The 21035-nt window shown below is 41.6% G+C and overlaps 1 protein-coding gene across 4 annotated transcripts in view; it reads left to right on the top strand.

The window, feature by feature from the left end:
* EIF2AK3 (eukaryotic translation initiation factor 2 alpha kinase 3) overlaps nucleotides 1–21035 on the top strand; it is an 84135-nt gene that overhangs the window by 39544 nt on the left and 23556 nt on the right. For 2 of the 4 annotated variants that reach the window (XM_077477996.1, XM_077477999.1), the window contains exons 6-14: nucleotides 1126–1288; nucleotides 7254–7394; nucleotides 7944–8066; nucleotides 10018–10110; nucleotides 13292–13515; nucleotides 13787–13893; nucleotides 16685–16807; nucleotides 18474–18623; nucleotides 18830–19613. In XM_077477996.1, coding sequence (XP_077334122.1) covers nucleotides 1126–1288; nucleotides 7254–7394; nucleotides 7944–8066; nucleotides 10018–10110; nucleotides 13292–13515; nucleotides 13787–13893; nucleotides 16685–16807; nucleotides 18474–18623; nucleotides 18830–19613 — 1908 coding nt within the window. The remainder of the gene's footprint in view (nucleotides 1–1125; nucleotides 1289–7253; nucleotides 7395–7943; nucleotides 8067–10017; nucleotides 10111–13291; nucleotides 13516–13786; nucleotides 13894–16684; nucleotides 16808–18473; nucleotides 18624–18829; nucleotides 19614–21035) is intronic. The other 2 variants (XM_077477997.1, XM_077477998.1) reach the window with 2 other exon arrangements.

Here is a 21035-nt window from a genome sequence, read left to right as displayed (position 1 = left end):
CCATTTAAACAATGATCAATGGTATATGCAACATATCAGAAGAAGAGCAATTAAGTAAATTGGTAGGGATTGCATACATTCTGGGTACCCAATAACCATCGGAATCAATTTTATCCAGGTCAATATATTCTGAATGGTTGCTGCACATGAAAATCAGATCATAATAAAAACTTTGCATTGAATAAATCCTTTTAGATATTTAATAGGATCATGCATGCACAGTGCATTTGGGTTACTGGATTCCCCACACCACAGTAGGTGGTGAATTACTATCTGTAAAGGTTGACATACCTAGTGTGGTATTTTTGTAAAACACAGCAACAAATTTTCAGAATGACCAGGCTCTGTTATGGGTCATGTTAGTGTTTGTCCATCTTTCAAGCCTCAGGATTGCATTACATTCATTTTCATTATCTTAACATATGTATAAATTATTTCATATTGGAGTTAGGCTCTGCTTTTCAGTTTTGGACAGTACGGTCAGCATGATTGCTAAAAATCATGACAGCCCCGTTCTCTCATGTACTGTTACCGCATGCATGTGAAAGTATGTTGCATTAAGGTAGCCCATTCATTTTGAATAACCTTGTGCATTAGGTTACCATTCTGAGTGATTGACACTGATTCTGATGGTATCTGCACAATGCACAGATGTGAAGCCAGCCTTTCATACATAAGCTGGCCATAGTTGGATTGAAATTTGACCAGTTCAGCAGGGATTGGTCAAATTTCGATCTACCTATGGGTAAGCACATTGTACACACATCTATCTCTCTTGGTCAACTGTACAACTAACCTGTTGGAAATTTCTGCTATAGCCGACAGTGCTGATGAGAATACAGTAGGTCCATGGGAGGGATTCCCCTATCCACACCAAGTGTATGGGTGGGGAAATCGATTCATTCTTTCCTTTAACCCACTGGTTGAAAGAAAGACGATGAATCCTGTATGGCCAGCCTAGGAGTGTCCATAAACTGTTTATTTTGGCCAGTTCAGCAGGGACTGGCTGAGATCAGAACTATGTATGGGCTTACATTTGTCTCTAGTCTTTCAGATATTTATAATTTTATACATGCTACCTTTCATGCAGCATTTGAAATGAAGAAATGTTTTGTTCTTTTGTAGTTCTGCACTCCGATTGCTTCAGCCTGGTTGGTTAGGGATGGGAAGGTCCTTCCTATCAGTCTCTTTGATGACACAAGTTATACATCAGAAGACCATGTTATTGAGGATGAGGAGGATATTGTAGAAGCAGCTAGAGGAGCTACAGAGTCCAGTTTCTACCTGGGTAAGTGGTAAGAATTCCATGTTCTATGGGACATATCTGTGAGTACTGACTTATCCTCCTGTGCTGAATTCTCAGAATTTAACGTACTGCAACCTGGGGAGCATTCAATTGTAGTGGAGACACAAGTTCTAGTTGGAGTAGTCCCTCAAACATTCTAGCAGGGAGCAGATGGCTTTGTTAGAGGAAGGCTGAATTAGAACCGTGGTGTGTAGGGAACAGTCCCTAGAATTCATAAAGACGGGTGCAGACAGATTTTCCAAAAGTGTGTCTTGTGTTCTAAAAGTTGGTGCAGCATGCACCAGATTCTGGTACCTGCCTGGACCTTGAATTTGGCCAATACTGCACCAATTTTAGGATGCACACGAGACACTTTCACAAAATATGTCTGCACTGGTTTGTCTCTCTGTATGCCAAAAGAGTTTGTCTTGATTAGCTCCACTTTCATAAGATGCAAACTGTCAGTATTTTATTTTGAAGCTGGTGCATTCATTGTGCCACAATGTACATAAAAGTGGCGTTCTTGTGGAACCACCTGAATTTGGTGCACAAGTCGCTGTCAGAATCAGAAGTGTTGCAGGTGCTTCATAAATTTTGATGCAATACATTTAATAAGAGGGATTAACACCAGAAAAGTGTAGCAGAAGCTTTACTGAATTCCCCTCAATGTTTTAAAATGACTTCTGATCCTACATTCATGATTTATCATCCATCGATCAAAGGTAGAAAGAAAAGAAGCTTCCTTTTCCCTAAAATACAACCCCTCTTCTATTCTCACAATGGCAGTGCCTATTTCATGTTCAATAAAGGGTTTGATAGGAGACCTGTATTCTGCCTTACAAACTGCTGCCAATTGCTCAGGTTCAGTTGAGCTGTTTTGCTAACGAGAGGAGGATTTGGGTTTGAGAAATGGATGACTAGTGGCTCCAGGCTTTAGAACGTATATCACAACACCTAACCCAGTTGTTTAGACCGCCTACAGTTCACTACACACCGCAACTACTGAGGAAGATGAATCTCGCCTAGTGTCCATTGCTGTGTCGTGAATATGTGTACCCTGATCCACATGTTATAGCGTTGCTCCAAACGTCATCGCTATTGGACTAACATATTTCAGACAGTATTTGCTCTACTCAGGTCCCTACTGATCCCAAACGAAAATTTTCCCAGATGTCGTTTTACCTGCTGAATTTAGCTGGTTATGGGCTATGGGCCCTTTATATTGCTCAACAATTTTAATATTCTAAAAATGGCTTTCACCCTCCCCTTCCAAGTTATCGCAATGAAGGGATGCTGTTAACTCCAATCTGAGGAGGAAAGAATTAACATAGAAGCATAGGGGGTTACCCTAAAGAAAATTTGCAAAATATTGGACCTGTGGCTGTTCTGAAGTATACCCCTCTTTATCTCTGGAGCATGAGGAGTGCTCACGTCATTAGAACTCACTAGAGAACTGCTGGGTTTACAATACTAAACTGAATTGCATGATGTAAAGTTTTTTTCTTTCTTAAGGTGTTAAGATACTGTGTTCATGTATCTTTAGGGTTTTCGCCCTTTTGGATGTATTTGTTTCTTTTTTGAGTGTGATTGTAAATTTGACAAAACTCTTTAATAAAAATTAAAAAAGGGGGGAAAACGCTGCGCTACCTATGAAAATGACAAAAATTGTGATGTGACACAAAACAGCAGCTAACATACAAACAAACTAAGTCTAAGAAACAAAAAGTGACAATGTAGCCCTAAAATGTCAAAAAAGTGACCACAAGCAACAGAACTGGATATAAGTCACACCTATACCCAATATGTTTAGTGGTGAAATCGAACTTAGAAGCCAGCACACATATCACATGTTGTGCTGCCTAATAGAGAAAAATGTGGATGTGCTTGAGTGAACCAACAACATAATCCAAAAAAAAAAAAAGTCCAACTATAACAAAATAATGTAGAACATGAGTCCAGATATTCCGTTGACACAAACTATACAAAGCCTTCAGTCAATAGCCAGAAATCTTGCAAAAAAAGGTGGGTACCCTTACGGGAGGTGATGGACACAAACTACTATATATAGCAAATGTGTCATACGGGCTTGTATACGTCACAAACGATTCGTGTACGTTGGATCATGGATCACCATCGGAGTAGTCGATACCTTCTCCGTTCGCCATCTTCAAGATTGGTGCACGACAGGTCTCAATGAGTTCTCCACTGTATCTCAAAGGTTTCCAGTCAACTAGGAGCTTGGAGCGGGTTCACCATAAACGAAAAGTATAGACACAATGCCTCGCATAGTGAAATTCCACCATTGAAGGTTTTATTTATAAAAATGCGAATTACATAAAAAATATATAATAATATCCAAAAAATCACGTGATCCAATATATTGTATAAAAAGAACAATTAAAAAGCAATATGGGGAGCAGGAAATGCTAGCCTGATGCGTTTAGACTAATAAGTCTTCTACTGGGGCATATTTGTGAAGTAGAAGGAAAATTTTATAAATGGTTTTCACGTGTTTTATTTGTAAAAAAAAAAAAAATGTGAAAAGTGTGGCGTGCATTTGTATTCAGCCCCCTTTACTCTGATACCAATAACTAAAATCTAGTGGAACCAATTGCCTTCAGAAGTCACCTAATTAGTAAATTGAGTCCACCTGTGTGTAATTTATTATCGGTATAAATACAGTTGTTCTGTGAAGCCCTCAGAGATTTGTCGGAGGACCTCAGTGAACAAACGCCATCATGAAGGCCAAGGAACACGAGACGTTTAAAGCAGGGTTAGGTTATAAAAAAATATCCCAAGCTTTGAACATCTCACAGAGCACTGTTCAATCCATCATCCAAAAATGGAAAGCGTATGGCACAACTACAAACCTACCAAGACATGGCTGTCCACCTAAATTGACAAGACGGGCAAGGAGAACATTCATCAGAGAAGCAGCCAAGAGGTCCATGGTAACTCTGGAGGAGCTGCAGAGATCCACAGCTCAGGTGGGAGAATCTGTCCACAGGACAACTATTAGTCGTGCTCTCCACTAATCTGCCCTTTATGGAAGAATGGCAAGAAGAAAGCCATTGTTGAGAAAAAGCCATAAAGACATCCAGTTTGCAGTTCATGAGTAGGGACACAGTAAATGTGGAAGAAGGTGCTCTGGTTAGATGAGACCAAAATGTACCCACTTCAGCCCCAGAAGGTTTTACCCCCTTCCTGACCAGAGCACTTTTTACAATTTGGCACTGCGTTGTTTTAACTGGTAATTGCGCGATGCAATGCCATACCCAAATTAAATTTGTGTCCTCCCCCCCCCCCCCCCCCCCCACCACAAATAGAGCTTTCTTTTGGTGGTATTTGATCGCCTCTGTGTTTTTTATTTTATTGTTGGTGCTATAAACAAAAGAAGAGCGACAATTTTGAAAAAAACACAATTTATTTTTTATTTTTTGCAATAGTAAATATCCCAAAATATGTTTTTAAACAAATTTCCTCACCAGTTTAGGCCAATATATATTCTTCTACATATTTTTAGTATAAAAAAATCTCAATAAGCGTTCATTGATTGGTTTGCGCAAATGTTATTGCTACAAACTATGTGAAAGATGCATGGCGTGTGTGTGTGTGTGTGTATGTGTATATATATATATATATTTTTTTTTTTTAAACTAGTAATGGCAGTGATCTGTGATTTTTAGCGGTATTGTGATGGACAGAGCAGGAACTTTTGATGCATTTTTGGGACCATTGACATATATACAGCGATCAGTGCTATAAAAACGCACTGATTACTGTGTAAATGTCACTGGTGGAGAAGGGGTTAACACTAGGGGCGATCAACGGGTTAAATATGTGTTCCCTCAGTTTGTTCTAACTGTATGGGGGGCTGGGCCGAGTAGAAGAGGAGACATATGGCTGTTCTTACTTGCTAGGAACAAACGACAGGTCTCCTCTCCTCTGACAGCACAGAGATTTATGTGTTTACACACACAAATCACGGTGCTGGCCCCTCGTGAATGCGATCGCGACCACCGGCCATGCGCATCGGGTCCCCCGCAGTGCAGCGGATGTGCACGCCCCTCTGGCAGCTCTTAAAGGAAACCCCGTGCGGGAGCCATTCTACCCCCATAAATAGATGTGAGCCGGTAGGGAACCGGTTAAGTTTTTGCACTGAAAGCAAAACGCTATGTGTGGCAGTAAACTAATACTGTACATCTCCCTGAACACACCATCCATGAACGTGCCACGTGAAAGCCTTGAAACATGGTGGTGGCAGCATTATGTTGTGGGGATGCTTTTCTTCAGCAAGGACAGGAAAGCTGGTCAGAGTTGATGGGAAGATGGATGGAGCCAAATACATGGCAATCCTAGGAGAAAACCTGTTAGTTTGCAAAAGACTTGAGACTGGGGCGGAGGTTCATCTTCCAGCAGGACAACGACCCTAAACATACAGCCAGAGCTACAATGTATTTATGTGTTAGAAAGACCCAAAGTCCAGATCTAAATCCAATTGAGAATCTGTGGCAAGACTTGAAAATTGCTGTTCACAGATGACTATGACAGAGCTTGAGCTATTTTGCTAAGAAGAATGGGCAAAAATGTCCCTCTAGATGTGCAAAGCTGGTAGAGACATCTCCAAAAAAAAGATTTGCAGCTGTAAGACCCCTTTCACACTGGGGCGTTTTTTATGCGTTTTAGCGTTAAAAAAAGCGCCTGAAAGAAGCTGCAACTGCAATCCCAATGTAAAAGCCCGAGTGCTTTCACACTGAGGCATTGCGCTGGCAGGGCGTCAAAAAGAAGTCCTGCAAGCAGCTTCTTTGCAGCGCTTTTGGAGCGGTGAATACAACGCTCCTAAAGCGCCCCTTCCCATTGAAATCAATGGGAAGCGCCTGTAAAACGCCTGAAAAATGCTATTGGCAGCAGCGTTTTGTGGGCGCTTTTAACCCTTTATTTGGCCACTAGCAGGGGTTAAAAGCGCCCCAATAATGCTCGAAAAACGCTGGTAAAGCGCTGCTAGTTTAAGCGGTGCTTTACGAGCGTTTTTCAGGCGCTGACATTGTGAAAGGGCTCTTAAAGCACTTGGGCTTTCACATTGGGACTGCAGATGAGGCTTCTTTCAAGCGCTTTACAAGCGCTTTTTTTTAACGCTAAAGCGCTTGAAAAACGCCTGAAAAACGCCCCAGTGTGAAAGGGGTCTAATTGCAGAGAAAGGGGGCTTTACAAAGTATTGACTCCAGGGGGCTGAATACAAATTTATTTGTAAAAAGTTTTAAAAATAAAGCCCCTTTCACACTGGGGCGGTTTTCAGGCGTTACAGCGCTAAAAATAGCGCCTGTGTAGCGCCTGAAAAAAACCGGCCCCTTTCACTCCAGTGTGAAAGCCGGAGGGCTTTCACACTGGAGCGGTGCACTGGCAGGACAGAGAAAAAGTCCTGCTAGCCGCATCTTTGGAGCGGTGAAGGAGCGGTGTATTCACCGCTCCTAAACCGCTCCTACCCATTGAAATCAATGGGACAGCGCGGCAATACCGCCGGCAAAGCGCCGCTGCAGCGGCGCTTTGCGGGCGGTTTTAACCCTTTTTCGCCCGCTAGCGGGGGTTAAAACCACCCCGCTAGCGCCCGCAGACCGCCGCTAAAACGACGGTAAAGCGCCGCTAAAAATAGCGGCGCTTTACCGCCTACGCCCGCACCGCCCCAGTGTGAAAGGGGCCTAATTTTATAATTTTCCTTCCACTTCACAATTATATGCCACTTTTGTGTTGGTTTATCCCATAAAATCCCAATAAAATACATTTACGTTTTTTTGGTTGTAAATTTCAAGAGGTACGATTACTTTTTCAAGGCACTGTATATGGGGGGTAAACCTTTTGATGTGAGCAATATGCAGATCTATTTGACTTCTACCATTCTTCTGCTTGTCAAATTTGTGTCTATCGTATGAAGGATGTTTAAAGGTCGTGTACGTTGTTGGTTGTTTTGTAGGAATGTTTCGTGGGCAGCTGTATCTTCAGTCATCTGTGCGACCGTCTGAGAAATTCCCAGTTAATCCCACAGCCCTGGATACAATGAAGGATAAGCACGCCATTATTTCACTGCCAAGAATCAAGTGGAAGCCATTGATTCGTAAGTGTTGCTTTATTTCTGGTCTTCGTGTTTGTTTGCGCCTAACCATTTTAGAATAGAATGGTATTAAAGACTGCTCTTTGGGTATAATACTCGGTATAATTGTAATGCAGATTAGCTACCCCAGCTCCAAAGCATGTCAAAATTATCATTCATTTTTATTTGCAGCCCTTCCAGTTTCACAACCCTTGTTTTATAGCTGTGTATATATATCTCGACAATAAAAACCAGACCTAGCTTCTTTACCTTACCCCTTGTGTTTTTTAGTGGCTACCAATCGGATTCCTTCCTTTTTTTTTTTTTTTTTTTTTTTTTAGGGCCCTTTCATATGGTCGTTCAGTCTGGATCCATCCGTTAGTTGTTTTTTTTTCAGATGGATCTGGATTGAACCACAATATCTATGGACGGGTGGCTGTAAACTGTCATTAGTCTTATATTCAGGTCAGTTTATATCCACAGAAAAAAAAAACGTAAAAGGTCTGCATCCTAAATTTGGTTATGTAGAGTTTATATTCATTAGCTTGATATATTTTCTTGTGCCTTTCTCAGACTCTCCCTCCAGGACTCCAGTGTTGGTTGGTTCTGATGAGTTTGATAAATGTCTAAGCAATGACAAGTTTTCTCATGAGGAGTACAGCAATGGGGCACTGTCTGTGCTGCAGTATCCATATGGTAAGTTTAGATCACACCTCGGTGTTTGTAATACAATTGTAAACCAGGTTTTTTTTTTTTTTTATTCCTTTCAATCTTTTGTGGCGCTATAGAGTGCCATCACCTTCTTCTTCCTGCTTCCTTCTTCTTCCTTCTTCCTCCTCCTCCTTCCCTTTTTTTTTTTTTTTTTTTCGTACTGTGTTTTTGGTAATATAGTGAAGTGGTTTTAAACATTTTACCCCCCCCCCCCCCAATCGTAAAGTATATATGTATTACTTATATTACTTGTAAGTATCTTTTTAAAGCTGTGCTGTTGAGGCGATATATACATGTCTGCTCCGACTAATGATGTCACTTGCGCATTCACTGTTTAGTCAAGGAACACTGCTTGTGCCGTGATTGCAAAGAGTGCCGCGTCATGATTAGAGGTCGACTGATATGGGTTTTTCTCTGGCCGATGTTGATATTCAGAAATTGGGGTGGCTGATGGGCCATTTTTGCGGCCCTGAATTGTAGGCCGTTTTATTTATTTTTTATTAATTTTTTTTGGCACTGGAAGGTAGCACTAGCAGGTAGCACTGATTGGCACTGGCATGTTTCACACTGAACCGATATAGTGTAACTGTGTGAAACTGACATATGTAACTGAACGCAGCGACATCACCGCTGTCAAAATTCAGCGGTGATGTCGGGGGTGAGACCCAGCAGCTATCAAACACCAGCCAATGATTGGGCTGCTTAAGAAAGGGGCAGGGCCACATACACATAGCGCCCTAGCTCTGGCAATGGAGTGTGGGGAAGGGAGGAGGAACACTTGTGAGTCAACAGGGTATGGTGCTGTCAGTGTTATTCCTCCGAATTTGCACAATAATCGGCCAATGCCGATTTTATAAAGGCCAAATATCGGTCGACCTCTAGTCCATGATGTGACATGGAAGTCATTTTTAATTGATAATTAGACTGAAAATTATTTTACTTTCTGCATTAGTTTATCCCAGATATCCCTGTTAGGAAGGTGGATACAGAGTTTTTTGTTTTTTTTTTGGGGGGGGGGGGGGGGGACTTTTCAGGTGCTGAAATATTGGAAACAAATTGAAATACAATAGTTTTTATTAATACCCACAACGTATAAAAAGTATATTGTTAAATAAACATATAAACATCAATTGTTTTGAGAGATGCCGTATATGTAGGAGTATCTTATTGTATAAAAGGTGATATTGAAGATATCCTGGCATGTTTCGCCGCCATGGGCTTCCTCGGGGGGTAATATTTAGTAGCACAGTATACGTCACTAAATGTAGAGCAAAAAACATTTAGAACATAATATTTGCAAATGATAAAATACAAGACATAATTTAAGTAAATCAAAACATTGCCTGTCATACTGAACTACACCACCACTTACCCAATTCCAACTCTAAATGAACGCCGACAAAGGAACGGCCAGCCCCAGAGGGCACACAGAATGGCCAGAAAAGGCCCAGATGGACCAAAACGAAAGGGTTAACATAGCTGCAATTGTGTGTTCAACTACCATCAGATAGTAAACAATTCAAGGCACACTGCTTGTGCAGTGATTGCAAAGAGTACTGTGCCATGATGATGTGACATGGAAGTAATTTTTTATAGAAAAATCGGACTGAAAATTATTTTATTCTCTCTGTATTATTTTATCACATATACAGTTAGAAAAGGCTTTGATCTGGTCAGATATGCAACATTTAGCTGTAAAATATTTTAATGTGACAAGATGGAATGCTTGAAAATAGCAGCATAACTAACCCCTTTCCTACAACCCTAGGCATGATCATGAGGTCCTTATTCCGGGATTATGATCAGCACACAATTGTGTAACTTTATAACATGAATTATCGCTAGCCAGCAAAGTGTTGGAACTTACTGAAATCGGCCGCTATTTCTGATGAAACCTTATGCAGAGGTTCTCCTGACTTATTCACCTTGTTTCTAGCAAAGACTGGAGGACCCCGGAGAATTGAAAGAGCCCCACGGCACAGTGTAGCAGATGTCGGTATGGCTGCACCTCTACCTCTGCTTCCTACTGGTACATCATTGTACTGTGTGAATCCATTCCAACACTGTGTGGCCTCTTCATTGTGTGTGCACATTGCCCACTGTGTCCAACCTAATTTTTTTTTATATTTTTTTACTTGATAAATAACCCCATTAATTATTTAAATATTATTAGTTTGCTGTGTTAATTGATTTAATCTGCATGAAATACAATTGTATTAATTGTTTAATCTTCTATTCAGATTCACTTTTTTAAGATCTGTTTAATGATGATGTGACCATTAGTTGTACTAAAGAAAACGGGGTCAGAGTCTACAGAAGAGAAAAATATTCTTTTGGCTCTGGATCCAAAATATCGTTTTAGAATTCCTTTAAGTTTCTGTTTACATCTGAGATTAAAAAAAACAATTGTAGATACTGGATCGTCTGTTCTCAAGAAGCATCACACTATACATATACACTGGAGATCAGAATTGGAGAACAATTTGAGTACTTGATTTTTTTTTTTTTTAGAAATAATATAATCTTCATTGCTTAACTTTTGATGGAATTTTTCTTGTGGCTCTACCATGCTGTTAAAACTTTTTTTTTCTAAATAACCAAGGCACTTCAACAAAAAAATAACCTTTATTTTGTAGAAAACTAAAAAATGATGAAAATTAGAGAACAGCAATGACTGTAGCACGGAGAAAGATTACAACTAAAATTTCTGAAGGTTTCAACAATTAGTAGTAAGTGTACAGACCCTTGCTTTGAATGACTTCAGCACATCTGTGGCCACAGGACATCACTAGCCTCTCACTCTGGCCTGGGGGGATTTTGTTCCACTCTTCTTCCAGTCTCTTCCACGCTTCACTGACTGTAGTGGGTTTCTTGGGCATAACTTTGTCACCGAGGATTTTTCCTGAGGTTTTCTATTGGGTTTAGATCAGGACTCTCTGGTTGGCCATTTCATTATTTCAATGTTTTCAGCTTCGGGAACTGCCTTACCCGTTTTGCTGTGTGACGGGGGGGCATTGTCGTGCATGAAAATTGCTGGCTGATCGGGTGATGAACGCAGGGAAGGAACCGCGTGTTTTCAAAGAAAGTTCTGATAAACATTTGCATTTGCTCTGCTATGTAGCTGTATAAGGGGCCCAGCTCGTGCTGCAGAAAATATACCCCACACCATGACGCGTCCCCCTCCCCCCTTTTCACTGATTTCTTTACACACTTTGGATTTAGTCTTTTCCTAGTTTGACGACAAATATAAGGTTTCCCATCGGACCCAAATAAATTAAACTTGCTATCGCTCTACTCACCCGCAGCTGCATCTCTGTCCAACAGCCTTGGCAGCCCTGCTGTAGGGGTGGAACAGCGGTGATGCGAGGAGGGCAGTGAGAGATGTCATCTCTTTGCTGCCCACTGCACCGTTGACAGAGATTGTCAGAGACTGCAGCGAGTGCTGCGGGTGGGGGGGGGGGGGGGGGCAAGGGGAGGAGATTTGACCAATATCGGAAAGTTTCTGACCAATGCCAATTATTTGAAAAATGTAAATTTCTGTTGACCGCCTACTTTGGACCAGTTCTTCTCTGTCCACACAACATGCTCCTCAGCAAAGGTTAGTCTAGCCTTTTGATTCCTTCTGCTAATGAAAGGTTTGCTCACTGCAGAGTGGGCTTTCAGTCCAAATTCTTTTAAACGGCGACATGCTGTATGAGGAGACAGATCCTTAATCTGTTCAGCGCTGCACTGGCGAGCATATACAAGAAAAAGCAGTCACTTTCATCTAATTGTCTTCTAAGGTGAAGAGCAATAAGGGCATCAGTATTCCAAGACTAAGCAGATGCTGTCATCCTCAGATGGGGTAATCTGATGGAAATTACAAAAACAAAGCAAAATGGAAGGTGCGCAACACCTAGTGCATTACCAATGGCATTTATTGAATAGGAAAACCAGTAAAAAGTCACAAAGTAGCAACTCTCAGAGCCAAAAAACATACAATGTAGAATAGTGCAAACACATGATCTGTATCACAAAGAGGAGTAAAATCTAGCACGTTTTGGGGGGCGCACCCCCTTCCTCAGAGCTAAACTCAGCTCTGAGGAAGGGGGTGCGCCCTCGAAACGCGCCAGTTTTTTTAACCCCCTCTATGTGAGGCAGCTCATGTGTTCGCACTATTCTACATTGTGTGCTTTTTATCTCATTGAGAGTTGCTACTTTGTGATTACCCACTTTTTACTGGTTTTATCATTCAATAAATGCCATTGGTAATGCACTAGGTGTGCGTAACTTCAATTTTGCTTTGCTTTTGAACTGGCGAGCAATCGCAGCTGCAATGTTGAACTGATTGCCCATTGAGATTCTCTGCATTATCCTGTCCTCTCTTGCATTTCGTGGACGACCAGCCTACTTGGGGGACTTGAATGAGTTTGTGACGTTGTAAAGATGCGATATTCTAGAAATCACAGACTTGGAATGACAGACTTCTCTTGCTTTGGCTGAAATCCATGGTCATCCCTTTGGCCTTCACCTGGACAACCTGTTGCCGGAGGGTATCAGTTACTTTAGAAAGGATCACCATCTTGCAAAGTCAGTGAAAACTGGAAAGTTAGGCTGCCAGTTAAATAGGGTCAGATAATTAAAGAAATTGGCACAAGGTGCCAGATTAACACCAATAACTGAGAGGCATTTGAAAGTGTTCTCTAATTTTGATCAATGTTCTTTTTCAAATCTCATTGAAGTTTTTTTTTATTTTGTGTTTCAAAATATATGTAACTCATGAAATGTCCTTAAAAAAAACAGCTTTTACTCCTGTTTAGATCATTTTGAAATTGCTCTAAGCAGTGACCGTGAAATTTAGGAAATTGTAGGTTCTCTAATTTTGAACTCCAGTTTATATATTCATTCATACCGGCATTGTGTGCAAGGACCATTGTTCTCTGAGTGTTTTTAAATACTTTCATTACCAGTTCCTATTTTCTTGATGTTCTTTGATTGGATAACCGATGCACAAGTAGATGCAACAGTTGTCAATCCAATTCTAAACCATTAAAATTCCAAACCTATCCACCCCTCATTTGTTCAGCCTGTCGCACAGATGGGCTGAACTCGTACTTTAGCGCCCTCTACAGCTGAGTGTATGTTTGTCCTCAGATGCTTGCTTTCTGTACAACGTAAACTGAGAAAATGATGCTCCTTCAAATGTAATCTTGTAACCTATATTTTTGCAGACAACGGTTATTACCTGCCGTACTACAAAAGAGAGCGCAGCAAGCGGGGGACTCAGATCACCATTGGCATCCTGGAGAACCCAAACTACAAAAACCTCAGGAAGAAAGATCCCGTTCTACTGCTACACTGGTGGAAGGAGATAGTGGGCACTATTCTGCTGTGTATCACCGCCACCACCTATGTGGTACGCAAGCTGTTCCAGCCTCATCCACACAGTGCCAGGGTATGTGCAGTTCCTTGTGTTACGTCTATCTTGGTGGTCAATGTTTTTGTTTTTTTGGGGTTTTTTTCAGCTTGTATTTGGAATATTATTAAAGTGTTTTAAAAAATAAACTTTACTAATGTTCCAAATACTCGCTGTAATGAACTAGGCTGAACTCGAGAGATCGAGTGTCAATATTAGAACTTTTTTTATACCAAATATTAAAGTACATTTGTAATGTGTATGTATATAAAAATTAGATTTTTTTTTGTTTTAATTTTATTTTTTTCAGAAGAGACAGGAATCTGAGACTCAGTGTCAGACAGACAACAAATACGATTCCATGAATGGGGACCTTGCTGACAGTAGGGGTGAATACAGCTGTGGATACGTGTCACGGTCAGTTCACAATGAAACAAATGTGAATAAGCTCAAACTTTCCTGGTATGCATGAACATTCCTTATTGCTTCGTTATTCATGTCATATGTTTCTAACAAATTGCATAAAATAAACTTTATATTAGAATACACAATTGAAGTGAGAGGAAATCTCCCTCAGTGAGGGGATAACCCCTCTTAAACAGTTGTCCCCATTGGAAGATTTCCTCTTACTTCTGGTTCTATGGACAACTTTCTCAATGACCGTGGTCACCAGTATAAGCAGTGATAAATCTCCTCAGAGGGGACAGACGCAGCAGTGAAAACTTGACGGAAAGTCTAACCCTTCCCCACTCAAAAACGTTTTTGCCTAGAGAAACCTTTTAATGGTGGCTGAATGGTTGATGATATTGATTTGTATTGCTGAGGCCTTGAGTTTGATTTGTAGCACAAGCAAGTTTGTACATTCTGTATGGATTTCATGTCGGTTTCCTCTAGATGCCCTGGTTTCCTCATATAACACAGTGGGGATGGAAAGTATTCAGACTAGAGTTGCCACCTCATCCCTTTAAACACGAACACCTTTGAATTACACAGGTTCTGAGGCTAAGTAAATGCAGATAAGGCACCAAGGGAGTTTAATTATCACCTTAATCAGTCACAGAACCTGTGTAATTAATATGTGTTCGAGTTTAAAGGGATGAGGTGGCAACCATAATTCAGATTTTTTTTTTTCACTCTTTGTTATATTGCAGCCATTTGCTTAAATCATTTAAGTTCAAGTATTCAGACCCTTTTGCTCAGTATTTAGTAGAAACACCCTTTTGATCTAATACAGCCATGAGTCTTTTTGGGAAAGATGCAACAAGTTTTTCACATCTGGATTTGGGGATCCTCTGCCATTCCTCCTTGTAGATCCTCTCCAGTTCTGTCAGGTTGGTAAACGTTGGTGGACAGCCATTTTTAGGTCTCTCCAGAGATGCTCAATTGGGTTTAAGTCAGGGCTCTGGCTGGGCCATTCAAGAACAGTCAGAGTTGTTGTGAAGCCACTCCTTCGTTATTTTACCTGTATGCTTAGGGTCATTGTCTTGTTGGAAGGTAAACCTTCAGCCCAGTCTGAGGTCCTGAGCACTCTGGAGAAGATTTTTGTCCAGGATATCCTTGTACATGGCCACATTCATCTTTCCCTGGATTGCAACCAGTTGTCCTGTCCCTGCATCTGAAAAACACCCCCACAGCATAATGCTGCCACCACCATGCTTCACTGTTGGGACTGTGTTGGACAGGTGATGAGCAGTGCCTGGTTTTCTCCACACATACCACTTAGAATTAAGGCCAAAAAGTTCTATCTTGGTATCATCTTATTTCTCACCATCTTGGAGTCCTTCAGGTGTTTTTGTTAGCAAACTTCATGCAGGCTTTCATGTGTCTTGCACTGAGGAGAGGCTTCCGTCGGGCCACTCTGCCATAAAGCCCCGACTGGTGGAGGGCTGCAGTGATGGTTGACTTTCTACAACTTTCTCCCATCTCCCGACTGCATCTCTGGGGCTCAGCCACAGCGATCTTTGGGTTCTTCTTTACCATTCTCACCAAGGCTCTTTTCCCCCGATAGCTCAGTTTGGCCGGACGGTCAGCTCTAGGAAGGGTTCTGGTCATCCCAAACATCTTCCATTAAAGGATTATGGAGGCCACTGTGCTCTTAGGAACCTTAAGTGCAGCAGAATTTTTTTTTTGTAACCTTGGCCAGATCTGTGCCTTGCCACAATTCTGTCTCTGAGCTCTTCAGACAGTTCCTTTTGACCTCATGATTCTCATTTGCTCTGACATGCACCGTGAGCTGTAAGGTCTTGTATACAGATGTGTGGCTTTCCTAATCAAGTCCAATCAGTATAATCAAACATAGCTGGACTCAAATGAAGGTGTAGAACCATCTCATGGATGATCAGAAGAAATGGACAGCATCTGAGTTAAATATATGAGTGTCACAGCAAAGGGTCTGAATACTTAGAACCATGTGATATTTCAGTTTTTCTTTTTTTAATCTGCAAAAAATGTCAACAATTCTTTGTTTTTCCGTCAATATGAGGTGCTGTGTGTACACTGAGGAAAAAAAAATGAACTTAAATGATTTTAGCAAATGGCTGCAATATAACAGAGTGAAAATGTAAGGGGGTCTGAATACTTTCCGTGTGTGTGTGTGTGTATGTATGTATGTATGTATATATGTATATATATATTTATTATTATTATTATTATTGTTATTATTATTATTATTAGAAAAAACAATGGGACATGATCTCCAATGCAATGATTTACTGATTTAAAAACTTGTAAATTGTAACAATGCTGGCATTGTTACAATTTACGTGTTTTGGACAGAAATCGGTAAATCATTGCTTTGGAGATTATGTCCCATTGTTTTTTCTACTGAATATTGGTGGATTATTGGAGCCCACCCTGACACTGCTCCAAGAAAACACGGAAAAAGGAGAGGGAAGTAACTCACCCCACTACTGGAATGATATCTATTTATTATATGGTTACCATCTGCAATGGAAAGGCTCTTGGAAAACCAATGTGCACCTACCCTTTAGAATTCAATTTTTGTAGAGGCAGTATGGGTACTTATAGTTCTTCCATTGCAACCAGGATAAAATAGACACTTCTGGTAGTAACAAATTATACCTCAAAATTCTGTACAGACATAAAGGGATGGATCATATTTGTCAGAAAGGTGGCGTTGGATTAGCCTTAAATTGCGATCGAATTTGTAAAGGAATATTTTTTAAACTTGACCATCTCTGCATTACAGATATCTCACAGACTTTGAGCCTATTCGGTGCTTGGGCCGAGGTGGTTTTGGGGTCGTGTTTGAGGCCCGGAATAAAGTAGATGACTGCAATTATGCCATCAAAAGAATTCGGCTCCCAAACAGGTAATGACATTATTATTTTTTTCTGTCCTTATTTTTGTTCAACAGGTTCTCATGTAAACAATGTATTTGCAAGTAACCTTTTAAAGGGGAAGTAAACTTCAACCTGTAGCGTTGAGGAGATTTTTACTGTATATGCAGGTAGTGAAATCATTGGTGCATGCTCTCTGAAGGAATAGCCACCCATCAACATGGAGGCAAGGTGCTCTGAGGTGGGGGGGGGGCACAGAGCCCCCCACTGCCCTAAAGCACCCCCTCCCCCAATGTTGAGAGCATGCGGTCTGGTATGGTTGGTTGGGGGGGGGGGGGGGGGGGGGGGCCACGCTCGCTCGTCCCATTCCTTTCCTGACATGCTGGGCTGCATGCTCAGATAATGGATTTCGGCTTTCAGCTGTCAGCTGACCCGCTCCTTATCAACCAGCTATATACAGCGGGGAAAAAAAAGATGCAAAATCATATTAAAAACGCAGTACTTTTGGATGTGGGTCCATTGAAGTCTATTACATGCAAAATGATGCATTTTGGGGGAAAAAAGTCCCCAACCCTCTCCAAAAAACAAAACAAAAAAAAACGGAGGCACAAAAATGCTTTGTTAAAAAAAATTCCCTGCTTTTCTGCAAAAAGCATAAAAAACGCATTAGTGTGAATGGAGCCTAATATTGTAAGCAAGGCGATTTATTCTGAATGGAGCACTAACACAGTGGTTGATTACTAAAAATGTGTTCTGCTGCAGTTGATTACTAAAACTGGAGAGAGAAAAATCTGGTGTACCTGTGCAAGTTAGCCAATCAGCTTCTAACTTCAACTTGTTCAATTAAGTTTTGACAAAAACAAAAAAAATAAAAAAATGGCAAAGCTGATTGGTTTCTCTGCACAGGTGCACCAGATTTTGCACTCTCTGGTTTTAGGCTGGGTTCACACTGCAGCGGTGACGAGAATCGGATGTGATTCGCACCGCACTGCAGTGAAAATCACATCCGATCTCTGCGATGCGAGTTCAGCCATACAGATAGTATGGCTAAATTAGCATCGCACCCGGCCCAAACTCGCACAGGACCCTTTTTTCGGTCCGCAGCAGAATCAGATCGCATGGGTGTTCACACCATGCGATCCGATTCCTGTCCGAGTTTGCAGATCGCACTGCGATATGCGAACTGATCTGGGGGTGTCATTAACGTTTCACTGACACTCCCAGCAGTTGGCATAGGGCAGTGTGAACTGCCGCCGGGAGGCATGCGATGCGGGAACCCGCAGCGGATTCGCGGCGTTCCCGCATCGCTGCAATGTGAACCCAGCCTAAGACTTGGTTCACGTAGAGCCACATGCGGCTCACAGCCGGGGTCCGGTGTGTGGTGGTTCACTGTTTCAGGTCCGATTTCAGTCTGAATTTTGGGCTGAATTCTCACCTGAAATGGATCAAAAGACGCATAGTGTTTTTCTGCAAAACGTACCGGACTCGCTGTGGATATATGTAAACCGGCTCCATAGAGAACCTGTTAAAATATCCTGTCATTGTAAATTGGATGCAGGGATGCCGCATATTATTCGTAATGGTATGAAGCCTCAGTCAATCCCCCCCCCCATAGTCTTTGCACTATAATTAAAGGGCTGGTAAAAACTTAAATTCATATTCTTTTATTGTGTTTTCCCTCTGCTGAAATGTTCATAGGAAACTGGCCAGAGAGAAGGTGATGAGGGAAGTAAAGGCTCTTGCCAAGCTGGAGCATCCTGGGATTGTACGTTACTTCAATGCATGGAAGGAAGAACCTCCAGAGTTGTGGCAAGAAAAAATGGATGAACTGTGGCTGAAGGATGGAAGGTGTGGGCTCTTTTGCTCTTATAAACGGTTTCACATTTTGGGGGCTGAGGCCCGATTTAAGCTGGGTTTTATCATTCATTTTAGCTACAATATAGTGCTGAAAGGGGGATTGTATTCCAGTGTAAAGTTGTAGCATGGTAAGAGTGGGAAGTAGGTATTACTTCTGTCCTGTGCATTCAGTGACTAATGTATATCTTTTTATCTAGCACGGATTGGCCCTTCAGCTCCCCCACTCCGCCAGTAGATGGGCTTTCTGTCAAGATTCGGAGTAGTGGTCTCCAGTCTATGAAGGAGCACGTAGAGGTGATCACCCCTTCATCGGAGAGCCTAACCTCTCTGTCCACGGAGTTTGTTGCCGTTCATGCAGGTGCACATCGGAGACTCTCGTTTCCTCTCCATTTTTCTACAAGTAGTGACCTCAACGAGTCATTTGATGCCATGTTGAATCTGCAGGACAGTTTCCTTACAGACTGTGACCTTGATCACAGTGCAATGGACGATGATGAGGAAGCTGATGTTGTCTGTGGACATGGCCCTCGGAGAAGACAGGAGATGGGCATCCATGAGAGGACCTCATCCTCCATCGTGTTTGAAGACTCTGGCTGTGATAACTCTTCAAATGTGGACAATAGAACAGACGTGTCTGTTGTTGTTACAACCAGCGATTTCTCACGCAGAGACTCTGACACAAAGGACTCCAGTGAAAGTAAACCCACTTCCCCAAGCACTTTGTCTACATCTCCTCCCAGACCAAAAACCTTGAACTTGGACCTCACAAAAAACACTGCAGAAAAGCTGAACCCCGGCTCTCCCAAAGTGTACCTCTACATTCAGATGCAGCTGTGCCGAAAGGAGAACCTCAAAGACTGGATGGAGGCACGCAGCACATTGGAGGAGCGCCCACCAGCTGAATGCCTCCATATTTTTCTGCAGATTGCAGAAGCCGTTCAGTTTTTACACAACAAGGGACTAATGCACAGGGACCTGAAGGTGAGTACTTGTTATTGTCCTGACCTCATACATTAAAAATTCACAAACGTTTCTTCTATCAGATTATTGTAAACTAATGATTACAATATTCAGTATAGATGAATGTTTTTTTTTTTTTTTTTTTTTTTTTTTTTTTTTTAATATTGTTTATATAACTCACTTGCTTCTTTGACATTTTCACAACGGCTTTGAGATTTTTTTTTTTGTTAAGACCCCTTTCACACTGGAGGCGTTTTTCAGGCGCTTTAGCACTAAAAATAGCGACTGTAAAGCACCTGAAAGATGCCTCATCTGCAATCCCAGTGTGAAAGCCAGAGTGCATTCACTCCGGGGCACTGCGTTGGCAGGACGCTAAAAAAAAAGTCCTGCAAACAGCTTCTAAAGCGCCCCTGCCCATTGAAATCAATGGGCAGCGCCGCCAAAAGTGCCTCGGCAGTGCCGCTCTGCGGGCCCTATTAACCCTTTTAGGTTAATAGGGCCCGCAGAGCGTCGCTGCCGAGGGGAAAGGCGCCCCGAAATGACGGTAAATCGCTGCTCAAAATATCGGCGCTTTACCACTGATGCCCGAGTGCTGTCAATGTGAAAGGGCTCTTAAGCTTAATGGAACAAGCTGAAATTAGAAGCTGATTGGCTACCATGCACAACTCAACCAGATTTTGCCCTCTCCAGTTTTAGTAAATCAACCCCTGTATGTGTTAGGAGGTTGGTTTTGGAAAAATCTCATAATTGTCAGTGGATTAAAAGCATAGTCCACCTTTCTGACCGTGTCTTGTGCTACACTTCTATTAAGGGCAGCACAATGGCTAAGCGGTTGGCACTTCTGCCTAGCAGCACTAGGGTCATTTGTTCAAATCTGTAAAATAAACACCCAGTGGCAAGTGTTAGTCACTATAACAATAGTGACTGCAATAATAGTCTGTGATTTATACAGTCCAATAATAGGTGATAATGGCTCCAAATGCAGTTAAATGGGAATTGTGGTTCTCCAAATTTTCTGCCACACCGCGTGCATAGTGCTTCCACTCCCCTTTAGAAACTCGCTCACCAGATGAAGATGCCTTGCACTCTCATGCTTGGCAAACAAACATCCACCCACATAGGGTTAAATCATGCAGCGATATCCAATCATGAGTGAGGTGTCCTGTCCTCTTCACAGGAAATAAAATTAAGTGCTAGGATAGTGTAATAATGTTTAAGAGAAATTTATCAAAATATAATAAATATATATATATATATATATATATATATATGTGTATATGTGTAAATCTTCAAATATTGCACTCACATGTAATAAAACAAATAAAAGCTTGTGTTAACAGCTTGCCACAGCAAGAAATGGCATATTGTGGTCACAGCAGACCCATTGTTGTGTGTCTTGTATATCGCCAGGGCAGCCATCAGAAATTTTGGGGCCCTTTACAC

Source organism: Lithobates pipiens, unplaced genomic scaffold (assembly GCF_037356315.1).
Source record: "Lithobates pipiens isolate NorthernLeopardFrog02 unplaced genomic scaffold, aLitPip1_a1.2 Scaffold_13, whole genome shotgun sequence".
Classification (NCBI taxonomy): domain Eukaryota; kingdom Metazoa; phylum Chordata; class Amphibia; order Anura; family Ranidae; genus Lithobates; species Lithobates pipiens.
The sequence above is the reverse complement of the archived record's forward strand: the minus strand, read 5'-3'. Positions and strand labels throughout refer to the sequence as shown.